The 26,347-nt window shown below is 41.1% G+C and overlaps 1 protein-coding gene across 1 annotated transcript in view; it reads left to right on the top strand.

Moving 5' to 3' along the window:
• CLSTN2 (calsyntenin 2) overlaps window positions 1-26,347 on the top strand; it is a 702,707-nt gene that overhangs the window by 578,104 nt on the left and 98,256 nt on the right. Inside the window, exons 7-8 of the mRNA XM_037908920.2 lie at window positions 15,475-15,660; window positions 25,679-25,927. Coding sequence (XP_037764848.1) covers window positions 15,475-15,660; window positions 25,679-25,927 — 435 coding nt within the window. The remainder of the gene's footprint in view (window positions 1-15,474; window positions 15,661-25,678; window positions 25,928-26,347) is intronic.

Raw genomic sequence — 26,347 nt, 5'->3', positions numbered from 1 at the left:
AATACTTTTTAGTAAACTGTTCAGAGTCAATAGAGCTAGGATAAAGCAGCGGTTCTCAAACTTCATTGCACCATGACCACCTTCTGAATACAAAAATTACTTCATGACCCCAGGCAGGTGGCAGGGCAGGGGCAGAGCCCGAGCCCTGCTGCCCCAGACTGGAGCCCTTGGGTTTTGGCTTCAGCCCCAGGCCCCAGCAAGTCTAATACTGGCTCTGATGACCGCATTAAAATGGGGTTGCAACCCACTTTGTGGTCCCGACCCACAGTTTGAGAACCGCTAGGATAGAGCAAGCAGGATTCTTTTTCATGAGTCATCAACAGAGTTGTTTACTAAGTTCTACCTACATGGACAGTCTGTTAGTGCTATTAGTGTATTTGCACAGTACCAAAGAGGGCACAATCTGCAGGCAGCAATCTGCCACAGTTCCTCGTCCCTAAAATGGGGTTAACACCTAATTGTTAGTGTGGATGCTTATGGAGGAAAAATCTTGCCTTCATTGTCATCACCTAGATTGTAGAGCTGGCTGACAGAAGAAACTACTTGTAAACTGAGCACAATGGTTCTGGAAGTCAGTGAGATGCAATAAACGTGGAGCACCAGGATTCCATTTTTATACTCACCATTCAGAGGAAAAAACCACACGTTAGTTGTCAGAGGCCATACATAGTTTTCATTGTGCATGTGTCCAGAATATTTGAGGGACAGATTTTATAAAAATAAGTGTATGAAAGAAACAAATTTGAAATAGTCCTACATTTTCTTAGCTATGTTTGTTGGTCTAAAAAACTTACTATTCTTGTTATAAGATCAAAGAGAATTCTTTAGAGAGATTTTACTTGTGCAAATACTCTATTTTGTGAGATCATTTGCTGGAAGATTAAATGAATCAAAATGTAAGCTCAGGAACTAGTATTAAAATGATGCAATCCCTGGTTGTTAACTATTTCATTATTTCCGTAAAGGTATTCTATTGACTGGGTAATCTTTGTGAAGAAATCATGCTCAAAGCACAATTATACTCAATTATGCTCAAAGCACAATAACATCATACTTACAGCAATTTTATTTGACAGTTCAGACATCAATTACAATACAGTTGCTCATTGGAACATATTTCAGGTAATTAAAAAAACTGATAGGTGATAAAAGATGCAAACAACCCTTCTTGCCTACATTCTCCTTCTTTAATATTACGTAAAATGGATATAATCTATTTATGATCTTGGCAAAAGGCTGGACATGAGTTCTGATTCTTCCCACATGCAGAATTTATTCTCCTCCTAGAAATCAGAGTTGTGTGTGACTGATGCTTTGTTTAACTCTTGATGTATAATAGGGATCAGTCCCTGGATTGTTATTTTAATGTAGTGACATTGAGAGAATTTAGAGGCCCATATGTTTGGAATGGAAAATAAAATGGGGTGGATGGTGGGAACTGAGGCAGAACTTATCTAAAGTATGTAGACAAAAATCACATTTTAAAAAATTTGTACACTATGTGGTATAAGAAGAGAATAGCTCATCTAAGACATCTATGAGCAGTTGGAAATTATGTGGCCTGATAGCATTTATTAAGCCTGTACGTAATATTTATTTTAATTCTGAATTTTGTTTTTGTAGGCTATGCTGCACAATTGTGTTCTTTGTTGTTTATGATCTGAGGTTGTTCAAGAGTCTATTATGAGTCTTTGGCATAGGCCATGGAGAAAATCTGTATTAGTAAACTGCACTAGATTCTGCTCTCAGTTATACCAAGGTGCTTCCAAACTAGTTCATTTGATGGAGTTAGTCTGGTTTTTACATCAGAGAAATGGATAACAGAATCTCTTTAATTGTATCTACGTTTCTTCAGATCACTTGAAATGGTATGTGATTGCATTGTATATTGTAAGATCCTTGGGATCTTGGATTACATGAGTATAGTGCATCTTTGGCACTCAAATAATAAGCATAGAATCATAGTTTCTTTGAAGAAAGCACTAGCTGAGTTTCAAACAGACAGCACGTTTTTCTAATCAAGTTGAGTTTCTCCTATATTTTATATAGACCAATAATCCACTCACCTGTGGTACCATGGATTTTTAATGTAAAATGATAGAAGCTTATCTCGAATTTTGTATATTGCTTCAGGTAGTTGGTTCTCAGAATCTCCACTCAGTTGAATGAGATTGCTTTGGTTGTTTGTTCAATTACCCATGTCCTTTTTACATATAGCAGAGGATTATAAAACATCATTACAGATTTCTTAGAAATTGTGGAATGTCATTACAAATTACTGTCCTCCCTTTGATACTGAAGAGATTGTGCCTGACCAGGTTTCACACTGGAATAAATCACCACAATGGACTTGTGTTAAGGTTAGAATCACTGCCTTTAAAAAAGGAACTGATGAGCCAAACCTTCACTCCTTACTCAAACAAAACTCCATCAGCTTTTTGATCAGGCTCCTAGTCTTTGTGTCACTAAGGCAACGTGACCACCTTTTTAAATGAATGTGCAAAAATCTAAATATCAGAGTGCATCTCTGTTCCCTTCTTTGTGTTTTTCTATCAGTGTTTTGAATTGCTGTTTCATTTTCTGCTGTAAATTGCTTTCTCTTTGAAATCGACTACCATTTAAAGTTTTAAAAATTATAATTTATTTTTTTACAGATAATGGTTAGAAACTTGTTTGATTATATATGGTATTTTAAATACATCTGATAAGTAGTAAATTTCAAAGGTCACATTTAAAAAAAGAACTAAAATAGGAGTATGTATTGTATTATTAATAATGCTCATTGCAATGAAGACATGAAAGGTGTTATTTTCAAAAACTGATAAAAGTAACTAATTTCTGCTTGTCAAACCCAGTAGTATAATGAGAAAAGATGCAACATAGGCAACAGTGAGGTGGGGGGAGAAAAAAAAATCATTACTAGCATGTTGAGGTCTGTGGTGAATTATGTTCCATTATAAATTATGCTGGCGGGAAAAAAGGAAAGGGGAATTTAGTATTCTTGAGTAGAGAGTGTGCCAAAAAGAAAGAAAGAAAAACACAGGTACAAAGACCTCCTAAATCTCACCTTCATGTTGACAAAGATCTGATCAGTTATTGACCAATTAAACCACAAATCAGGTTTTTATTTTACTTCACAAGAACAGAATGATTCCAAAGGGGTAACAATCACTAAGGCTACCAGGCTACTGAGCTGCTGTAAACAAACCAGTCTGCTCAGAATTCAGGGAACTCATCTGAATAGTCTATCTCTTCCCAAAATACATAGTTAAAAATGAATTAAGGTTGCAAGTAAGAACATAAGAATGGCCATACTGGGTCAGACCAAAGGTTCATCTAGCCCAGTATCTTGTCTACCGACAGTGGCCAATGCCAGGTGCTTCAGAGGGAATGTAATCATCAAATGATCCATCCCATGTTGCCCATTCCCAGCTTCTGGCAAACAGAGGCTAGGGACAATTCAGAGCACAATTTTTCATCCCTGCCCATCCTGGCCAATAGCCATTGAGGGCCCTATGCTCCATGAACTTATTTAGTTCTTTTTTGAACCCTGTTATAGTCTTGGTCTTCACAACATCCTCTGGCAAAGAGTTCCACAGCTTGACTGCGTGCTGTGTCAAGAAATCCTTCCTTTTATTTGTTTTAAACCTGCTGCCTATTAACTTAATTTGGTGACCCCTAATTCTTGTATTATTAGGAGGAGTAAATAACACTTCCTTATTTACTTTCTCCACACCAGTCATGATTTTATACACCTTGATCATATTCCCCCGTTATTCATCTTTTTTCCAAGATGAAAAGTCCCAGTCTTATTGATCTGTCCTCAGATGGAAGCTGTTCCATGCCCCTAATAATTTTTGTTGCCCTTTTCTATACCTTTTCCAATTCCAATATATCTTTTTTTGAGATGGGGCAACCACATCTGCACGCAGTATTCAAAATGTGGGTGTACCATAGATTTATATAGAGGCAATACGATATTTTCTGTCTAATTATCTATCCCTTTCTTAATGATTTCCAACATTCTGTTAGCTTTTTTGACTGCTGCTGCACATTGAGAAGATGTTTTCAGAGAACTATCCACAAGGACTCCAAGATCTTTTTCTTGGATGGTAACAGCTAATATCATTTTATATGTATGGTTGGGATTATGTTTTCCCATGTGCATTACTTTGCATTTATCAACATTGAATTTCGTCTGCCATTTTATCACCCAGTCATCCAGTTTTGTGAGATCCCTCTGTAACTCTTCATAGTCTGCTTTGGACTGAACTATCTTGAGTAGTTTTGTATCATTTGCAAATTTTGCAACCTCAGTCTTTACCCTTTTTTCCAGATCATTTATGAATATGTTGAACAGTACTGGTCCCAGTACAGACCCCTGGAGGACACCACTATTTATCTCTCTCCATTCTGAAAACTGACCATTTATTCCTACCCTTGCTTTCCTATCTTTAAGCAAGAGAGGACCTTCCCTCTAATCCCATGACAGATTACTTTGCTTAAGAGCCTTTGGTGAGCCTTGCCAAAGGCTTTCTGAAAATCTAAGTAAACTATATGCACTGGATCACCCTTGTTCACATGCTTGTTAGCCCCGCTCAAAGAATTCTTGTAGATTGGTGAGACATGATTTCCCTTTACAAAAGCTGTGTTGGTTCTTCCCCAACATATTGGGTTCATCTATGTGTCTGATAATTCTATTCTTTACTATTGTTTCAACCAATTTGCCTAATACTTAAATTAGACTTACCAGCCTGTGTCATAAATATAAAGGGAAGGGTAACCACCTTTCTGTATACAGTGCTATAAAAGCCCTCCTGGCCAGAGGCAAAGTCCTTTTACTGGTAAAGGGTTAAGAAGCTCGGGTAACCTGGCTGGCACCTGACCCAAAATGACCAATGAGGGGACAAGATATTTTCAAATCTGAAGGGAGGAAAAGGCTTTTGTCTGTCTGTGTGATACCTTTGTCAGGAACAGATCAAGGATGCAAGCCCTCCAACTCCTGTGAAGTTAGTAAGTAATCTAGTAAGTAAAGAAAATGCGTTAGGTTTTCTTTGTTTTGGCTTGGAAATTCACTGTGCTGGAGGAAATGTGTATTCCTGTTTTTGTGTCTTTTTGTAACTTAAGGTTTTGCCTAGAGGGATTCTTTATGTCTTGAATCTGACTTCCTGTAAGATTATCTTTCATTCTGATCTTACAAAGTTGTTCTCTTATCTTTTTTTGTTCTTTTAATAAAATTCTGTTTTTTAAGAATCTGATTGGGTTTTTTGGGTCTTAAAAAACAAACAAAGGCTGATTTGTGCTCATCTTGTTTATTCTCAAGCCTCCCCAGGAAAGGTGGTGTAAGGGCATGGGGGGGATATTTTGGGGAAATAGGAACTCCAAGTGGTCCTTTCCCTGTTCTTTGTCTAAATCACTTGGTGGTGGCAGCATACTGTTCAAAGATAAGGCAAAATTTGTGCCTTGGGAAAGTTTTTAACCTAAGCTGGTAAAAATTATCTTAGGGGTTTTTTTGATGCGGGTCCCCACATCTGTACCCTAGAGTTCAGAGTGGGGAGGGTACCCTGACAGCCTGTGATTGGCAGGATCGCCTCTGGAGCCTTTTTCAAAAATTGGCATCACGTTAGCTATTCTCCACTCATCTGGTACAGAAGCTGATTTAAATGATAGGTTACATACCACAGTTGTTAGTTCTGCAATTTCACAGTTGGTTCCTTCAGAACTCTTGAGTGAATACCATCTGGTCCTGGTGATTGATTACTGTTTAATTTATCAATTTATTTCAAAACCTCCTCTACTGGCACCTCAATCTGGGACAGTTCCTCAGATTTTAATAAGTTTAGTTTCTCGGCAATGGCCTTATTTTCCTTGAGTGCTTCTTTAGCATCTTGATCATCCAGTGGTCCCACTGGTTGTTTAGCAGGTTTCCTGCTTCTGATGTACTTAAAAAAAAATTTTGCTGTTATTTTTTTTGTCTTTGACTAGCCATTCCTCAAATTCTTTTTTTGCCTTCCTAATTATATTTTTATACTTCACTTGCCAGAGTTTATGCTCCTTTCTATTTTCCTTAATATGTTCTAACTTCCACTTTTTAAAGGATGCCTTTTTGCCTCTAACTGCTTCTTTTACTTTGTTATTTAGCCATGGTGGCACTTTTTTGGTCCTTTTTCCTCGTAGGCCAGTGGTTTTCAAACTGCGGGTCGCGACCCACTACTGGGTTGCAGAATGTAAGGCACTGGGTCATGGCGGCTCTGGTCAGCACTGCCAACCAGGCCATTAAAAGTCCCGCCAGTGATGCTGCCTTGCTAAGTCAGGCTACTAGTCCCTACCTCTTCTGACACCGCGCTGCGCCCCGGAAGCGGCCAGCAGCAGGTCCAGCTTCTAGGCGGGGTGGATAATGGGGCTGTGCATGCTACCCCCGCGCCGAGCACCAGTTCCGCACATGAGCTGGGAGGGGATGGTGCCTGCAGGCGAGAGCCACGTGGAGCTGCTTGCATGCCTCTGCCTAGCAGCCAGACCTGCTGCTGGCCACTTCTGGGGCGCAGCGCCGCCCACGGTTCCAGGACAGGCAGGAAGCCTGCCTTAACACCCCCGCTGGGCTACTGACTGGGAGCCACCTGAGGTAAGTCCATGCTCCAACCCCACGCCACAAGCCCCAGCCCTGAGCCTCCCCCAAACCCAGAGCCCCCTCCTGTACGACAAACCTCTCATCCCTGGCCCCACTCCAGAGCCCGAACCCCAACCCTCTGCCCAAGCCCTGAGCCCCCCCCAAAACCCAGAGCCCCCTCCTGCACCCCAAACCCCTCATTCCCAGCCCCACCCCAGAGCCAGTACTCACAGCCCAGATCACTGACCCCCTCCCACACCCCAACCCCCTGCCCCAGCCCAGAACCCCCTCCCACACCCTGAACCCCTCATTCCTGGCCCCACCCCACAACCCTCACCCCTGCACCCAAATTCTCTGACCCAGCCCTGAACCCCTCCCACACCCCAAACCCCTCATCCCCAGCTCCGTTGGGTCTCGGGCCCTTTCCTGTTGGGGGCAACCACCAGTGGCAGGGTTCCTGTGGAGGCCCAGCTGCAACTTAAATTTTGCTTCATTTTGGCATAATCCCTGCTATCCATCAGATGCTGGAAGTTGAAGTTGCTGGGAGTCCTTGGCAGGCAGCACACTCAGGTCCTTAGGAAGGAGAAGGTTCTCTCAACCACTGTCAGGGGCTTATATCTGTTTAAAGCATGATCTCAAAAAATGAAACTCTGGCAAGGGTACAGTGATGCTGTTGATGGATCCTGTAAGAAGTTCTATCCAGAGTTCCCCAGAAAGGCCACTTTGAAAGTGGTAAAAGAGAAAAGTTCTCCCCTTCAAAAGTTTTTTGCATTTATGCCAAGGGGAGGGGGAACAGATGAGATGATCAGGTGGGATGGCTCATATTTTCATATATCTGTTTCCAAAATGGAGCTGAAAATGCTTTGGAAATAACTCTCTCTGAGCTGCACTTTTATCTACATTTGTTTGCAACCCCATGCAGAGAATGCTGGCGAAGGCAGAATGGCATGGGCCATCATACAGAGTTGTGCCATTAAAATAACTTTTCATTCTCCCTGTATGTGCTTTTGAGGTGAGGAGGGGACAAATACACCCACTGCTGGAGAAGGCAAACCCACAAAAATGGAAATGGCCATACGCAAACCTACGTCTATATATACACAACTCTAGAGGGAACTCTACAATATTTCTGTGGAAATAAACAAGGCCGTACAGCAGCTGGCTAAATACCATGTACTCAGACAAAAAAAAGGGGTGCAGAATGACTACCTGATGTGTATGATATGACTAATGTACAAAACCACTTTGAAAATACCATTTCAGGTGAAAGACAAAGAAGTTAGTGTGATCTATTGGAATAATTACAGTGTCTAACTTGTTAGAATATCTTGGCTGTTTGGCATCTTGACTGTGGGAGTTGTGAGCAGCTGCTGTGAACTTATGTGTATCTGAAGCACCCTGCTGCTCGGGGCTAACGTGTGTGATGGAGCAGTTGGATTCAGATTTTCAGGCAGTGGCCAGGTGCATGTATGCTGTGTGGCTGAGTTGTGTGCTATCACCATGATGCTTTCTATAAGAATACTGAGCATCCTTTACAGGGCATGTTGAGGTTTAGAAGCCCCTTAATCTGGTTCCATACATGGCCAACATCCAAACTGTAGGTACTTGTGTACTATAAAAGGTATGTAATAGAGGATAAGAACTATTCAGTGTGTTTTTACTTCCCTGGGTAGCACAACCAATGCTGAATGAGTCAGGTCACTGAATGTGTGAATAGCACACTATTTAGGCTGAGGTGGTGTTTTCAATGCGGTGCTAGTCCGTCCTTTCTTTCGCAGATTATAAGAAACTGACTTTACCCAGTTTTGACAATTCGTTGGGATCAGTGCAGGTGTGAAATAAGAGCATCTGAGTCAACGTGTTTAGATTGCAATGTAGTATGTCTTCTGCCAATGCTTTTGTGCTCAAGCCGGCAGAATGCATTGGCCTCACTTGGTCACTAAAAGGGAAATACAGTCAGTCTAAAAAGGCATCTTTTTAACTTTTCCACACTGATTCTACCTCCTCAAAATGTGTGACCACTATCTCCATCCTTAGGTGGATTAACTGGTTCTCAGAAGTCTCTGCAGATTCAAAAATGTGAGTCATATATCCACAGTTCTGGTAGCATTAACATCACAAAGCCAACATTAGCAGTCAAAAATACTAAGCCAGTTGTTGACACTCTGTGGAAATGAAGTCCTTCAGGACCCTGTGAAATTGGATTGGCATTTTGGAAAAGATGTGATCATACGTTTCTAAGGATATGTTTGTAAGGCTATATCTACGCTACAAACTCTATGGTGGCACAGCTGCAGCACTGCAGGTATGCCGCTGTAGTGTAAATACTTGGTACAGTGATGGAAGTGTTTTTTCTTTCCTGTAATAAATCCACCCCCTTGAGAGGCCATGGCGAGGTTGACAGAAGAATTTTTCTGGTGACCTAGAGCTGTCTATACCAGGGCTTAGGTTGGTTTAACTAAATCTCTAAAAGATGTGAATTTTTCACACCCCTAAGCCATGTAGCTAGGTCAACACAAGTTTTAGGTGTAGACAAGGCCTAAACTATAACCAATCACTGTTCTTCAAACCAGCTTCCAGTGATATTCAAAGACTTACCTGGCAGCATAAAATACAGATGAGAGAAGCCCTTTTTTAAACATTAAACTAATTTTGTGAGTATAAAACAAAAAGCAAGCTAAATTATTTGTTACGGGGAGGAGGGGGATGGAGGAATAGACAAAGAAAACATGAAAGGGAAGACGGGAACAGTGACATCACTAACCACTCTTTCTTGCTGATGTGTGAGTGCAACAGAATGCCAGTTCTTAAATGTTCTATGAAATGGGGCCATGGCAAAAGTGAAATTTACTATGGCCAAATCTGACGTTTTAACTCCTATGAAGAAAAGGAGTACTTGTGGCACCTTAGAGACTAACTCACTTCATCGGAGCTGTACCTCACGAAAGCTTATGCTCAAATAAATTGGTTAGTCTCTAAGGTGCCACAAGTCCTCCTTTTCTTTTTGCGAATACAGACTAACACGGCTGTTACTCTGAAACTTAACTCCTATGCTTGCACTAGTCTGAACTCTGGCAACTCAGGCCCTGATCCTGCAGTTGGATCTGCCTGGTGAAATCCTGAAGAATGCCATTGAAATCGATGGGGCTTTGCTGGGATCCACCTATACAGATCAGATTTCAGGAGCAGAGTCATAAAGATATACGTGTACAAATTCTTTAAGTAAATTGCAGTTTATTTATTCCAATCATTATGATGTGGAAGTTCAAAATCTCTCTCAAAATTAACTTTTGACTATAAAGAACAACTGAATTACATTACCAAATGATTATAAAATGAATGGAAAACTGTGGAAGGGGAAGTTATTCTGTGTGTGTGTGTGTGTGTGTGTGTGTGTGTGTGTGTGTGTGTACGTGCACAACATATATACAAAGGAATTATTGTCACACAAATGCATGTGTAACCTGAAGACAGAATATTAATGGAAAAGTATAATTCACTAATAGAACTAGGAAAGACCTTGAATGCTAATATAAGTGAGGCTTTCTAGCATTCAGAGACTATTTCGGATATTGAGAATTCAGAGCAGGTTAACAGTAACAAAACAAATTACTGCAGAGAAAAAAAAAGCCATTTTCCTCTCTTAATCCTTTGAATGGCTTGGTGCATTCACTTCACTGTTTGAAAAACAAAGGAAGGGACCTTGTATCTTATTTGTGTAAATTGGGATGTTATAATTTTGACAATATATGTTATGCCTTTAAAGTGACATTCCATGGAGCACAGTATTCAAAGGCTAAAGGGCAACACAGGTATCAAAAGTAGGACCACCTCAGAAATGTTGCATCTTTATTGAACATTAAGCTTTTAAGCATTCCCTGAGTGTACAAGTTAAGCAAAGCAGCACCAGCTTGTGACGTGGTAGTATGTCTCTACGTTCCATTGAAATAAATGGTGTTGTAACAAAATCATGCCTTGCCTGACTGTACTGTATTGTACGTCCCAGATTCCATATGGTAAGTGTCCAGAGATGTCATTTATTTAGCCCTTGGGCTTCTTTTCATCTAAATATCGCTCCATACATCAGTCATGAGCTTTCTAGGCCACTTAGTGAGGATGCTGAGCTGTTCACAGTTGTTCGGTTTGTAACTCTATTTGGGTGTGCTGGCTTTTTTTATTTGTTCTCACATGGTATTGGTTTTCAGTGCATAAACAGTAAAATATTTAAATACAGATGATACTTGTCAAACAAATCAGTTAGGGGCCAGTAGCTGAGAAGGGTGCTGGGGTGGCGCACAGAGAGAATCAAACATCCCCTTCTACTCTGCCAAATGCAGCTGCAAACCCTTGAGGCTGCAATAGGCCCCGCTTGCCTGCAGGGACAGCCCTTCCACAGGGGAGATTGGGGAGATTCACCAGGTAGCTGTACCCCACCCCACCCTTGCACATAGCTCCCACTGCCCTCTTCCACATAGGCACAGAAACAATTTCAGTGGGAGCTGAGTTCTGTGCATCTTCCCTGGCACAGGGGGAACTATACTGGTTAGTGTGCCAGGGCTCCCTCTCTAGCCACAAAGGTAGAGGCAGAATTTGCCTTTTTTGGCAGATAGAGTAAATAGAAATTAGAAATATATTGTATTACAGTATATACCAAAAGGAAAGAAAAACCAGATAATAGCCATATAAAGGTCAAGATAAGCGCCCCATATTTTATTTAAAACATTTATGTTACCTATCATTTAAAAGGAAAAATCATTCCATCATTGTGCATGGGGATCATTATTATTTATTTTTAAAGATTGGCTTGTCATTGAAATTTGATCTGAACAGGATCACACTGGGTTAGTTTGAGGTACTCAGAGTTTGGATCTAGGCTCAAATTTTAGTTGCATAGTCCATGGAACCTCACACCCAAATATATGACATGGTGATGTTTAGGTGTGAGGCCTGCCCAGGACTACCTGCCAGTGCTTTATAGCACAGATGGCAGGATAGGGCCAGGTGAATGAGGAAGTGCAGACAGTGTCCTCATTCTCTGGAACTGGGCAGACTTATTCTCGTCCAGACTCTTTACCGTGGCTGGTATGGGTTTGCAGAGTGTTACTTTGGAAATATGTTGTCACAGATCAGATTTACCAAAGGAGAACCCAGGAGATTTGGATTTAGCTTACTGGATACCAACCCATCCATTTCAGATGGGTTCAGATATCTTAATTTGTCTAATTGTTTATTCAGCCTCAGAAATTAGTTGCATTTTGTCTATCCCAATTTAAAATGTCTGTCCTGCTATTCAAAAGCTTCCCTGGCCTGGGTTCAAGTTATGTAAGTGATCCCCTCTTCCCCCATGACTTCCTGCAGTAATTTTTCCATGCCAACCAGGCGTATTGAGGACAAGGGATGGGATTTTTACAGGACCTGGGACCTAATCAATGGAGCTTTCTTCTGCAAGAGATCAGAACAAGCATAGATCTTGCCCCATTCAGAATGAAATGCAACACTCATCTCTTTGACTTAGCTTTTTCCCAATCACCTCTTCACACAGATACTTCACTCATTCTCTCACATTCACAACTTCTATGTACTTTTCAAGTTGCCTCTTACTGGGAGGTGGGGTAAGAGTGTTAACTTCCATTTTAACACCTCCGGGGTATGGAAATACCATAGGAATGAGGACTATGTAAACAACCCAATCTGTTTTTAACATAGCCATCACCTTAGAGCCTGGGTGCTCAGGATTACATTGCACTCCAGCGCTGCCCCTTTCCTGTCCCAGAATGCCACCTACACTGAGGGCAAATGCTATGCTGACCTTAATAACGTCGGCATTAAATCCCTTTTGTGTCTGCGCAGGCAGTGCAGCTTGGACTTAGGCAGGGCTGAGGCCCCAGTGTCAAACGCGGATGAAAATACTAGCAGCAACACATACTGTGATGCCAATGTACATACAGCATGAAAAAGCAGTGGCTGAATTCTAGTTGGGATTTTACAGTGGAGCTTGGACAAATGTGAATACCTAAGACTATGAGGTTGGTATAGTTCTAGTCATAAGTGATCTCGTTTGCCAAGTGGAAAAGTAACTGGAATAAATGAAGTTGCACCTCTTTAAATCCCAAGAGACATTGAGGTGACAATTAAAAACAAAACAAAACAGAAGAACAGAAGCCCTCCATTATTCTACAATATGAGTATTGACATTTTTATGGCCTATTTTATAAGCAACACCTCACACAAGTTTAAAGATTGTGGATTTGCAAACAGATGTGTCAACCTTAATTGTTCAGTCATTTTTCACACATCCAGTGATGAATATTTTGCATGAGTGCCAATTCATCTAAGATAGCTAAGAAACCAAAACGTGGCCAAAATCAGAGAAGTGCAGAACTAGTCTGAAACGTTTTAAATAGTTTGAAACTCACACTGTTTGATGATTTGTGGGTGTGGGAATAGTCTGTAAGTAACTAGAGAATGTGAGAATAGAAGGAGCCATGATTCGTCTGTTCTCATGGCACATATATAACAGCAAATGCTCATATTTTTGAAGTGAAATGTTAGGAAGTAAATTACATTATTTTCTAAGCAGTCTGAGAGTGTAAACCTGAAGTATTTTGGAAAGGGTGGAGAATGCAAATCTGTTGATATACTGTTATACAATTGACAACTTCTTAAGACATTCTAGGGAATTAGTTATCTGTTAGAGGAAGGAGTTTCAGGCAAATGTAGTTATTTTAAACATCCTATAGAATAGCTATAGTGAGCAAGTCATGATTGCCTTCTAATAATTTTGAATAGTGACCAACACATCCTAAAAGCTTTTGTTACAGTAAGTATGGAACATCATGTGCAACCTTCATTTTCCCACAGTCACAGCTTCAGACAATTAATAACAAAGTATTAAATGATTAATCTCTGTCTCTGGCAAGAAAAGAAGTATTTGACAGATAATCGGATAGACTAAGCCAAATTTTTGAAAGTGGCCAGTGATTTTTGGGTGCCCAATTTGAGACACCTTGAAAGGGTTAGCTTTTCAGAGGGTGAATGCTCAGAACTTTCTGAAAGTTCTTTTAAGGTGTCTCAAATTGGGCATCCCAAATCAGCAGTAGCAAGAGGCTCTCTGGAGAGTATGTAGTGAAGAGCAGTTCTAGGCTCAGTTCTTCTTTACTCACCCTCTGGAAACAACTGCAGTGAGACCTGGTGCCAAGGAGTTGTCTTGGTACAACCTATTTACAGTGGAGTAAAACCTCAGCATGAGCAGGGTGAAGATTCACTATAAAGCAAGTGAAAGTCTATTTAATTACTGAATTGGAGACTTTTGTTTCTACCACCCGATCAAGAGAACTTCCTTGGATGGTACGTTCCCTTTAATCAGGTTTGATTGAATGTTCAGACTTATTTAGTTTATTCTACTAGCAAAGACCCACTTTGGCTAAAAATACTCCAGAGAAGCTGGAGCTATGCACATTACAAGATTGCTCTGTCTGAAAAATCTTCCAAATACCCAGATGTGCAGATTAGGCAGACACAGATTATAAAAGAATTAATGGTTTAATCTCAATATTAATGTGGCACCTTTGCTTTGTTTTGTAATAAATTATGTACCTAAAAAAAGTGTATTGGCTGAAATGTAAATTGGAAATATAGCTGAAACACACTCATTTTTCTTAATTTTAATACAGCATTCCTTTGGTGGGATCAGTAAATCAGAACTACCTAATCCCTAAAACAGCTTGAAAACACCATATTTATTCAGATTTAGAAACTAAACATTCCAGTTGAAAAGGTCAGTGGCACAGACAGCATGTGCTATCAGATTGGTAACTTCTCAAATCTTCTCAGTTGTGAGACAGCTGGATAAACAAAGCATGGATCAGCTAGGTCTGGCTGTAAGCCTGCAGAGCGCCTTCATCTGTAGCTTTCTGTCATTAGTAGTTCACAGAACTAAGACAACATTTGGAGAGAGGTGGTGCTGTGGATGGGTACACTGGCCTTTCACATCTCCAGACTAGAGTTGAAAAGCTTTTAATCATGAGTCAAATGAAGCTGGTGGTCATATCCTAGTCCTTAGCGGACATTTGCTCATATCACAGAACTTCATAATCTGTCATAATTTGGCATGATTGACAATATCATTCCCAGGAATATGATATAAGCAATGCCATTGCAGATCAGGAATGAGATGTATTAACAATTCTTGTCAGGAAACTTACATAGTGCTTGCCTAGCACTAGCCAGTGATGTTATTACTTCACTTCACTGAGCACAAAATACTTTTACAAATAGAGTAACATCTTTAAAAAAAAAATAGAGCAATTAACTCATTGATGCTTGGGTCCAAACTTTATGGTTTCTGTCCCAGGAATGAACTTATTGAACTGGCGGGGCAAAGCAGTGGCATTTTACAAATCAATAAGAATTCAGTCTTCGAAGCCCATCAAGCTTACCTGGTCAATACTAGAAAATGTGGCTTATTTTAAATGTGCACGTCACATTATTCATTCGTTGTCCATTCGGGTCTCCAGTTAGGTGCCTGTGACATGTGGTTCAGTATAACTCAACTAAAACACAACTCTGGGTTAAGCAAACAAATCTGAAGTTCTTTTCTCCTGAGCTGACAACCCTGCCATGAAACAGCTCTTCCTGGATCTCCACTGCACAACTTGGTGCATTTATTTTCTGTTAAACCAAGTATCTTAGGCACAATATTGTCTCCATAGCACCAGAGTTCAGTGTCTCCAACACTGTTCTCCAACTGCCTCCTCTCTATTCTCTCTGCTCTTATCCAGTGCAATTCAGGAAATTCTTCTAATGTTAATCACCATACTCTTCTTTTTTTAATTACTTTGTACTGTGTATTTATTTTTATCTTGCAGACTGGAACAAGCGTATTGAGTATAAGCCTGGCTCTGGCAGCATACCTTTGTTTCCCAGCATTCATCTGGAAACCTGTGATGGACCTGTTTCCTCAATCCAGACCACTATTGAATTGCAAACCAATTACATTGGCAAGGGCTGTGACCGAGAGACATACTCTGAGAAATCACTGCAAAAATTATGTGGTATGTGCTTGGTTTTCAGTTTACTTATTAATTCCTTTTGTCCAGATAAAGCACTTTTCCCATAAACACAGAGACCAAATAGCTACTGTATATGTGGTTTTACAGATGCACAATGCCCATTATAGCTAACTGGCTGGTACCCATAGGAATTAACAAGATGGCATGATGTGACATCAGAGGTAGTTCCTGCTTCTCTCTTCCACTCTCTCTTCATTACGTATTCCTATCTTATTTTCAGTTCTCCTCTCCTTCCTCTCTTCCCCTCTTTATCTTCTTTTCTTCTTCTCATCCTTCTCCCTTCCCTTCATTCATGATGTGGATGATTTATTATTTCTATTTTGGCGGCACTAGGGCTCTGATCTGTGTTTATCAGACCAGGAGCTGTACAAACAAATAACAGATTATTATGAAGACCTTAGCACTTCACCCACATGAAACTGTAGCTCCTATTCCAATGACACTTTCTAATTTCATTGCACCAAACAAATCCACCTAAGAAATGTCATGCAGTCCTTTGCCAGAGTTTAAAAAAAAATTGGAAAGTTTGGGAGACTATGGACAAAAGGAAAGGAGTACTTGTGGCACCTTAGAGACTAACCAATTTATTTGAGCATAAGCTTTCGTGAGCTACAGCTCACTTCATCGGATGCATACTGTGGAAAATACAGAAGATGTTTTTATACACACAGACCATGAAAAAATGGGTGTTTATCACTACAAAAGGTTTTCTCTCCCCCACCCCACTCTCTTCCTGGGGCGGGGGAGAGAAAACCTGGATTTGTGCTGGAAATGGCCCACCTTGATTATCATACACATTGTAAGGAGAGTGATCACTTTAGATAAGCTATTACCAGCAGGAGAGTGGGGTGAGGGGAGAGAAAACCTTTTGTAGTGATAAACACCCACTTTTCATGGTCTGTGTGTATAAAAACATCTTCTGTATTTTCCACAGTATGCATCCGATGAAGTGAGCTGTAGCTCACGAAAGCTTATGCTCAAATAAATCGGTTAGTCTCTAAGGTGCCACAAGTACTCCTTTTCTTTTTGCGAATACAGACTAACACGGCTGTTACTCTGAAATATGGACAAAAGGTATTTCAGAGATGGATAGTTTCTACAAAAGATATTCTGACTCAGTGAAGAGTTTCCAAATGTGTTTTGCCCCTTTATTCAGTAACTCAATATAGGCTTGAACTAGATGCTCCAAATTTGTTTTGCTGTGCAGGTATCACCAACAGGAAAAGTGTCCTGCTATTCTTGGAAGGCAAGAGGACTATTTAGTTAGTTATTAGTTAGTTAAGAAAAAAAGTACTTCGATACACCTATGACCTGAAATTTTTATTTCTATGTGTGGACTCTGGTATAGTTCCTGAGCATTGGAGTGGCCAGCACTCCAGCTAAAGGCTTGTGTAAGATTTTCACTTCAGGATGTCAACAGACTGTCAAGCCACACTGTAGAGCCATGTACACTTTACCTTCTGACGTCTACAACCCCAGGGTGTGTCATTCCTAAGACTTGTATCTGAACTGCCATCAGTGTGCGGTTAGGCAGTCTACAGCTCCAGAGTGCATCTTTCCTAAGACCCATGTCTAAGCTTCCATGACATGTGTTCTAGGATACCTACAATCAATACAACTTTTCCATTTGAATTCATAACTTTTCTGTTGTGCTCTATTAATTGGCTTAAATTTGCTTTGACCACTGCAATGCTGCACAGATGTATAGATCAATAAACTAACCCTTTAGAAAATAATTTTGGGCCTGAAAATGTCTCAGGCAACTTTACCAAACATTTTTTAAAAATCTCAAACATTTCCCAGGCCAAAAAACTTTAATTTGGGATTAAGATTATAAATATCTATCAGTTACTTGGAGCATAAACAAGAAGTAAAAGAATATTATTGTCCTCATAAAATCTACAGATATTAGCCTGGAAATTGCACAGGTAAGGTAACACAAACAACCATAATTTTACTCCTGTATCATAATCCAACTAACAGAGATACCACAAAAGCATGAGAAAATCGGTCTACAAGCAGCACTCATCTTCATCATATTAGTGATATTAAAACTGAGACATTGATCTATCTGGGCAACCTGTTCATAGATCAGTGGTTTTCAACCTGTGGTCCACAGACCCCCGAGGCTCTGCAGATTATGTCTCAGGGGTCCGTGGAAGGTTGTCATTAACATAGAACAGTAGTTTTCAACCTGTGGTCTGTGGACACCATGTCTGAGATTTCCAAAGGAGTCCGCCATTCAAAATTTGTTAGTGTTTTTGCAAAAGAAAAAGTTTGAAAACCATATTGATAGACGATTGTGTACCACTTTAGCTTTTAAATAAAACTAAACATGTCTTCACATTGCAGCAAAATATTCTTGCCTTTTTCAAGACCCATTGCAGGCATCAGAAAAACATAGGTTTGTATGTCTCTTCAACAAAAATTGACTTCGTTTGGGTAATCATTCAGGACAATTTCACCAAAATACATATGGTTTCAGATGAAGAAGGGTTACTCTGTAAGATTTAGAAAAGATATGTAGCAACCATATCTGGGGATATGAATCTTTTAAGGGCAGGACCCAAACTAAGTAAGTTATATGCCAGGAATGTGGGATGACAGGGATCATACATACATGCAGTATCACTGATACATGTATACAAAAGCAGAGATTTTCAGCTCAACACTCTGAGGAAACTACTTCAGCAAGCAAGACTTTAGACTTAAACTAGGTTTTGATAAGAACTTTACTCAAGGTGGAAGGTTGGTAGATTTAAGGGGCAGAGTTAAGGTTAGATGTGAGTTTCTAGGCTTTCTCGTTCAGGTGACACTTGAAAAGAAAATTCCAATCTTTCTAATGTTTGCTTTTTGAGTAAACTACGTTTTTAAAGGGCTACTTTTTCCCCTTGAGTAACTGAGAAGTATTTACAGTCTTAATTCTGAGTTAACTTTTTTCCTAGGAAGAATATCTGCAGGCTAAAACTGATGGAGAGAGGCACGATCATAAATACTTCAGCAGGTCTTATGGTGTTAGTGTATCCAGTAGAGGAAAGTGTTTTGGAAGACGGACAGACACAATGACTAACAATACTGTATTATTGCTTAGGTGAGAGCTGTTCTCAGCGCATCTATAGAGGAATAGAAACTTTAAATCCAGAAGAAAAAATAGATGGAATGCAAAATATCATTGTAAAATGGGAAAAATTCAAATGGACTCAAGGATATTCTCCTGTGTCTGGATTTCCTGTGTTCATAGAGAAGAGTAGATATGAGAGACAGACAGACAGATACTGATGACAGGAGTTTGCTTGAAAGGGTTATAAAAGAAAATGAGTTTTGCATCAGAATTGCATCTGGAGTGGTTTAAATGCCTGTATTTAGTATTTACTGCCAGTCCCTACTTCAGAGATGGCTCATAGGAAAGCAGGTTAATTATGTTTAGAAAACTGTTTTCTCCCAGAAATGATCTGATCGTGTATAATAGTTTGAGGAACAAATTCTTTGAAAGGAACAACCTGCATATCTTGATGTCAGTGAAGTACCATGCAATTGCAGGGAGAGTGCAATGTTGAGTGATTACAGAGAAATGATCACTTGTGCCACATAGAGCACAAGACTCTCTCAAGCCTTTGTAATTAAGGCCCCAATTGATAAATCATGTGTTCACTGCTTAGCTTATCTGGTGGACATCCAGTGAATTCAACTGCTGAAGAAGGACAAGACATTAAAATGCAGTCATTTATCTTTCTGTTCATTTATACCTGCCATTCAATGTGCCAGTGATTCACTCCTACTTTGACAATCAAGGTATGCAATGTAATTTCCAGAAAAGATCGGTGTAACAGGAGCTTTAAAAAAAAAAAGCGAATACTCAGCTCAGATGATGAAATTAGGCTTCTTGACTCATTTTAAAATATAGGGAATTTGGAAAAAAAATCTATAGTCTTCTGCAACAGTACAGTACTCCTTCCCACCCCACCCGCCACTAAAATAACGTTTAGACTAAACAAATCAGTTAAGGCTGGACAACAGGGGATGAATGATCATGCTGCTGTTTCCCTTCTCCCAATATATTTGTATAAAAATAAAATCATAGGGAACTGCTAACATCCCTATTTGACAGATCGGGAGCTGAAGCACAGAGATATTAAGTGATTTGCCTAAGACCACCCAAGAAGTTTGTGGCAGAGCAGGGAGTTGTACCCAGGCTTCTCAAGTCCCAGTTAGTGCCCTAACCACTAGGGCATCCTTTATATGCTAAAGGTCAGCGTTGGCACAAGAACAAATTGATATAAACTGGTCGTGAACAAAGTCAGGCTGGAAACTAGAAGAAGGTTTCTAACCATCAAAGGGGTGAGGTACTGGAACAACCCCCCTATAGGAGTTGTGAGGGGAAACAACTTAATTAGTTTTAAGAAAGAGCTGGAGAAATCTGTGAGTACAACGAAGTTGCTTGTGATGGAAAGAGGCAAGGCCCAGCAGTCCTGCGGCTCACTTCTGGTTTATATCGTAAGTTCCTAAAAGCCCATGCTTCAGGGTTTCAGCTGGTCACTTGCAGGGGTCAGGAAGGGACTCCCCACTGCCAAACACATACCCCAAATGTATTCTGGTTTTGTTTGTTTTAATCTCCTTCCTCTGAAGCATAAGGGATGGCCACGGCTGAAGACAGGACATTGAACAAGGCACTGAGCGTTCTCTGTTTCAAAGGCCTGGCTGGTTGGTTTTTGCACATGTACTCAGGGTCTAACTGATCACCATAGCAGTGGAGTCAGAAAGGAGTTTGTCCCCAGGTCAGATTGGCATTTTTCACCATCCTCTGCCACGTGTGAGTGTGAGTGACTTGCCAGGATTAGCTGGGTGTTTCTCACTTAATCATTTCGGCGCCAGGCACTGGTGCACATTGGTCCCTCCTATTCTTTGCCTGTGGCACATAATAGTCTAATCTCCTGTGGGCCGTAACACTATGGTTTAATTTTGGTTATTGGGCTTAGTGTGTGGGTGCTGTGGGTGGCCTGTGATATGCAAGAGGTCAGACTTGATGATCTGCTGGTCCTTTCTGATCTTAAACTCCGTGGCTCTTGTCCAGCACCCACTAAAGTCAACAAGATCTATGGACACCAGAGGAGGGAATTAGGCCTTTAAGACAGCATTAATAAAGGGAGGAATGACATCTCTTGACATTTGCATAGCATGAAACCATTTACATCTATTTTAATCAATAAAATGAAATACCCCTCCCTCGCCCCCCAGAAAAACAGCAAAAAGTATTTAAAAAGTTCATATTAAATATTGCCAAACCCTAGGCAGCAGTGCATTGTGGGCTCTCTGTGAGGTAAATCTGCTACAAAAGATACCCTGAGGTGCTTCAATGAGCAGCTGTCTGCTGCTGTTGCCTTGTGAAACAAAGTGCTTTGTGATTTTCAGAAGCTGCTAGCTGTTGCAATAGATGATAACATACTTTATGCTATTTTGGGGAAGACACACCCCTTTTTTTATTCCACCGCACACACTGTAGTTATGGTGAGCATCATGTTGCTGTAGGAGAGAGCAGTTGCTAATGCTCTCAAAAACAATGTAACAGGATTGCATCTGTGTCCCTTCAACCCATATATTCTTGCCTGCATGTTGACTTTGCCCTCCTTATTTGATTCGCTATTCCTGACATGGTTGCATAAGCACAGACAGGATTTACTCCCAAATGGTTAAAGTTTTATAACTTTAGTTTGTTTTCTCTAATACAGAAACAAAAATTAATTTGAAAAAGGGAGTGCTTCAAATGGTAATTACATATGAATTTGCATATAAGTCATATTACCAGTCATTTTTTATAGTCTCTAGGGTTAAATTAAAATCAGGTGATTCCAGGCTACTGACAAAGTCATTGTTGAGAATTAAATATCTCATACTGAAGAAGGGAACATCTCAGGAATGTGGGTCCAACAGTTACTTAGCAAGGACCCTGTATAAACTGTGCCAAAACTCAGTAAAGCTCCATGAGATGCCACGTATTGAACATCCAAATCCAACATTGTTTTTGGAGTAAATCTCCACACAATTATGTAAAAAGAAAAGGAGTACTTGTGGCACCTTAGAGACTAACCAATTTATTTAAGCTTGTTAGTCTCTAAGGTGCCACAAGTACTCATTTTCTTTTTGAGGATACAGACTAACACAGCTGCTACTCTGGAACACAATTATGTGGGGATTGAGTAGGAACCTCCCAGCTTGGGGCCTGATTCCCCAAGGTACTTAAGCAGGAGTCTGACTTTAAGCATTGGAGAAGCCAAACAGTGCTATCAGACACTTAAAGTCAGGCTCCTGCTTAAGTACCTTGCTGAACTGGAGCCTTAGTAAGCTATTTAGGAAGCTTATTTGTTCATTTGGGAACTTTCTCACAGTTTCACTCTAACTGAAAAATTAGATCGTAGCATGATTACCCTACTAAATGTTTATTGCTGCCTCTGACCATGGTGCAGGATTAATAAAGAGACAGAAATGTTTCTCCATGATCCCATAAATTATTTAGTACAAATCTGTTTTAGTTTAAAAACATATTTTTTCTTTAATACACAGTTCTTTGCAAATTACTTCTGTGCCCTTTTTTAAGTTTAAAAAGAAACAAAGGCTGATTCCTTTAGAAAAAGATAGTGTTACTTGTGCTGTGCGCAAGTAAAATATTTTTTAAGTGGCTTGAGCAATAAAAAAACAAATTTACAAAGTTTATTATAGATTGTGCCATCTGGATAAATTGAGTTTGATGTTTTCCAATAGATAACATCTGTGTATTAGGCAATGCAACCTGGTGTGTTATCCACAATTACTGCTTATAAAACAAACACAGTTTGTCCTTGTGCACAGCTTCCAAATATATATTTTTAGGTTTGATGATGCTGCCACTTGGAAATGACTTTTAAATGAGATTTGTTTTAAAAAAGAAAACCTGTTAGAAATAACGTAAGGGTGGGGAAAATATCCAAGAACTTCAGAGTTATTAAATGCGACAAATTCCACCACAAAGTTGCATGTTGATTATTACAGTATGGGAATTAGATTAAAAAAATTGTCTAGGATACAGTCCCCACATACAGCTAAACACCGAATGCAACACTAGAGGTTAGGGTGTTTCTCTGCTAGTTGGTGGTATCTCATTAGTTTGAGTTGTTTTGGTTCATTTTGGGGTTTCTTCTTGACACTTTTTCTTGACCAAGGCACCATCAGGAATGTACAAATTCTTCTGGGGTGCCTAACCCATGCTAAATACTAACCTTGCTAACCTTACCAAGTAAAGGCTCCACCACAACAGACCATTAGTTATCTCAAAAAGCTGCCTGATAATGGTAAACCTTAAGAAGGATGCTATGTTTCCATGACCACCCAACTCTAAAGAATTTTGCTAACTTATTAAGGTCTTCTACACTGTAGCATTTTCCATGTTTGTTTTTCAAATTGTCTCTCCAAAAAATGCTGGTAGCTTATAGCCACTTCATTAAACATTCACTTTTTAGAAAGCGACTGATTGATCTCCGTCATGAGCATCCCTTCACTCTCTCTGCAATCATTAGGGTACTTATGGTAACAGCTATCAAGGATGTATTGTATTGAGGGTAAGTCTATGCTACAAGTGCTATAGCTACAGCACTGCAGCTATGCCACTGTAGTACAGATACTTCATACAGCGATGAAAGGGGGCGTTCTGTTGGTTATATCCACTTGATAGCTATGTCAGTGGAAAAATTCTTCCATCAGCCTACTTACAGCTATTGTGGGGGTCAGCTCCACTTAATTACATCACAACGGACACAACATTTTTCTTATTTACTTTAGGTGTAGATGGGGCCCAAGGGTTTTACGATGGGACTACAAGAGTCTATTACAGTGATATAGGGTGACCATGTTTCCCTATGCTGAATACGGGACACCTGGTAAAATTACTCGTATTCAAGCGAGTCCAATGGCAATCAGTCATAGAAACGTTCAAATTAACATCAAGTTGAGTGAGCCCCTGTTAAAAAAAAATACTGTGTAGTTGGATTCTTTTATTTACCTTCTTATCTTTAGGGCTTTAGGGTTCACGTAGGGAGGGGTAACACACACACCCCTACCCCTCACACACACACATGGGGAGGGGTGACACACACACACTCCCGTGCACCTCTCACACACCTCCCTGCCCGATGCTCTCTGAGACAACACGGGGTGCCCTCCTGAGACAACACGGGGCGGGGGACACATGCAGTCACATGCCCTCCCCTCCAGATTTCTGCCAGGGTTCACACCAGAATGTGGCCAGCAGCAGCTTTTTCTCACTGTGAGGGAGGGAAAGGATGGGAGCTGCTTCCAGCTGCAGGGAAGGAGGATGTGGGGGAGGGGAAGGGATGACCTGGCCTGTGTCCTTGCAGAGCTCATCTCTTCCCCACCTCCCCCCACCACTCCCATGTGGCTGGAAGCAGTTTGTCCCTTCCTGCACACATAGTGTCAAAAGGCAGCTAACCCCTCCAGGCTGCTGCTGGCCACCGACATAACCTAGCCGCCTCCGGCTACAGCACGGGCAGGAAGGAGTTAAGCCCTAAGGATGCATTATGCACAGGGGAACCAGGGCCAGGGAACCTGACTTCAGGGGCTTTGGCAAACCCGGCCAAAAAGGTGGCTCAGCAGGGGATGGAGCAGCCCTTTGCCCCTTGGGGGCAGGACTCAGGGCAGGGGAAGGGATGAGGAGGGTGCTAAGCCCTGGCCCAGGGGCTGCTGTGGATCCTGCAGGTTATGGGCATGAACAGGCTGGAAATCGCTTCTCTTCCCCCCATCCCTTTGCCTCCACTCCAGAGCTTAACTGAGGGGCAGAGAGGTTTCCCCTTGCCAGCGCTCTGTGGGCTTTGGCACATGCATGGCTCCGCTCCTCTTGCTCAGTGCCCTGGCCCAGAGGGTCTTGGGCTTTCCCAGGGCACCGGCCCAGCCAGAGGCAGTGGGGGAAAGAAGGAGCCTGCCGGCCAGGCTGTTGGTGAGCTCAGCGCTTCAACCAGGGGCTGGTTCTCCGCACAGTGCTGGGAGCGGGATGCACGCCGCTGGGGGGTGGGATATGGAGGAGTAGTGGGGCTGAGTGGAAGGGGTGGGGGCAAAGAGGCAAAGTAGAGAAAGGACAGTGAGAGGGGAAGCACGTAAAGGGCCAATGGGTGGGCAGCAGAGGCAACATGTAACCGGCCACCGCCTGGCGCCTGCCTGCATTTACCAACCACCGTAGCTCACAGCCAGTGCCAGCCAGAAAGGGGATGGGGGGGCGGGGCCCTGCAGGCCAAGAGCTGGCACGCAGCGGGGGGAGTGGCTGGCCCCGTGCACTGCATCTTCACCCCGCTACAAGCCTTACATCCCCACCCCCATCATTGGCCACTGGACCCCCCAACTCACCGCAGGTGGCTGGTGAGCAGGGATCTGGCCAGCAGTAGGACCCACCAGTACTGATGCGGGGGAGAAAGAAAATACAGGGCAATTTGCCCGTTTTTAAGAAAAAGTCAGGACACCTGCAGGAGGGCTTAAACGTGGGACTGTCCCTTTAAAAATGGGACATCTCGTCATCCTGCAGGAAGGGGAGATTTTGAGCTTTCCATTGGGACAGAGTATTTGCTTCTTGTAGTTTCTGAAATGCCAGATGTGAAACATAAGATAATGTTAAAACTATTTAAGATAACGAGACCATTCTAAGACATTCATCTCCCTCCAGTACTTGTAAAGTTGTACTCAGTGTGACCAATATATCGGGGGTGGGGGGAGGAGGGAAGAGATTTCATTAATAGCACCAATTTAAAAAAACCACAACATCAAAAACAAAACCTCTAAAACATAATACACCTTTCTGTACACTGTGTGTTGATACTGTATAAAGGTATTCTGACTGTGAAGTCAATGGGACCATTTGTGGAGTAAGATGTTGCTGAACAGAAGCAAGGGTGTCAGAATCTGGCCTATAATGAATTTAACAGAATAGCTTTCTCATCACTACCTCATCATTATATGTCATCTGCAGGAGCATCCTCAGGTGCCATTGACTTATTACCCACTCCTAGTGCAGCAACTAACTGGACAGCTGGCCTTCTGATAGACAACAATGACATGATTTTTAAATTTGATGGAAAACAAGGAGCCAAAATTCCTGATGGAATAGTACCAAAGAATTTAACTGATCAATTCACTATCACTATGTGGATGAAACATGGACCTAGTCCAGGACTGAGAGCTGAAAAAGAAACCATTCTTTGCAACTCTGACAAGACAGGTGAGTCTATTTATTTTAAATCTTTTTGGCAGAGATCACGGTGGCATGAGTGGAGTTTTTCTTCCCATCAGTTAATATATTTTGAAAGGAAGTCATAAATCTTGAGTATTGTGTCTCTGAAAGTTTTACACATTCCTTAGTTGGGTGGTAACTGAGCTCAGTGAAAGTTTCCGCAATACTTTTGCATTTCTCAAAATTCATCTGAGGATTTTGTGGAGAGTGGTTGACAAAATGGGGAAAATTAGTTTTTAATTTTTCATGATTTAGATTTGGGAAATTAGTTTTAAGTGTTAATTGAAATCAGATTAAATATTAATTGGAAAACTGCTGACCTAATTAATCCATAAACTAAATGGATAGGACCTAATCCTCGATGGTGGTAAGCACCTGCAGCTTTCACTAAACTCATGAGGAGGTACA

This window comes from Chelonia mydas, chromosome 9 (genome assembly GCF_015237465.2).
Source record: "Chelonia mydas isolate rCheMyd1 chromosome 9, rCheMyd1.pri.v2, whole genome shotgun sequence".
Classification (NCBI taxonomy): domain Eukaryota; kingdom Metazoa; phylum Chordata; order Testudines; family Cheloniidae; genus Chelonia; species Chelonia mydas.
The sequence above is the reverse complement of the archived record's forward strand: the minus strand, read 5'-3'. Positions and strand labels throughout refer to the sequence as shown.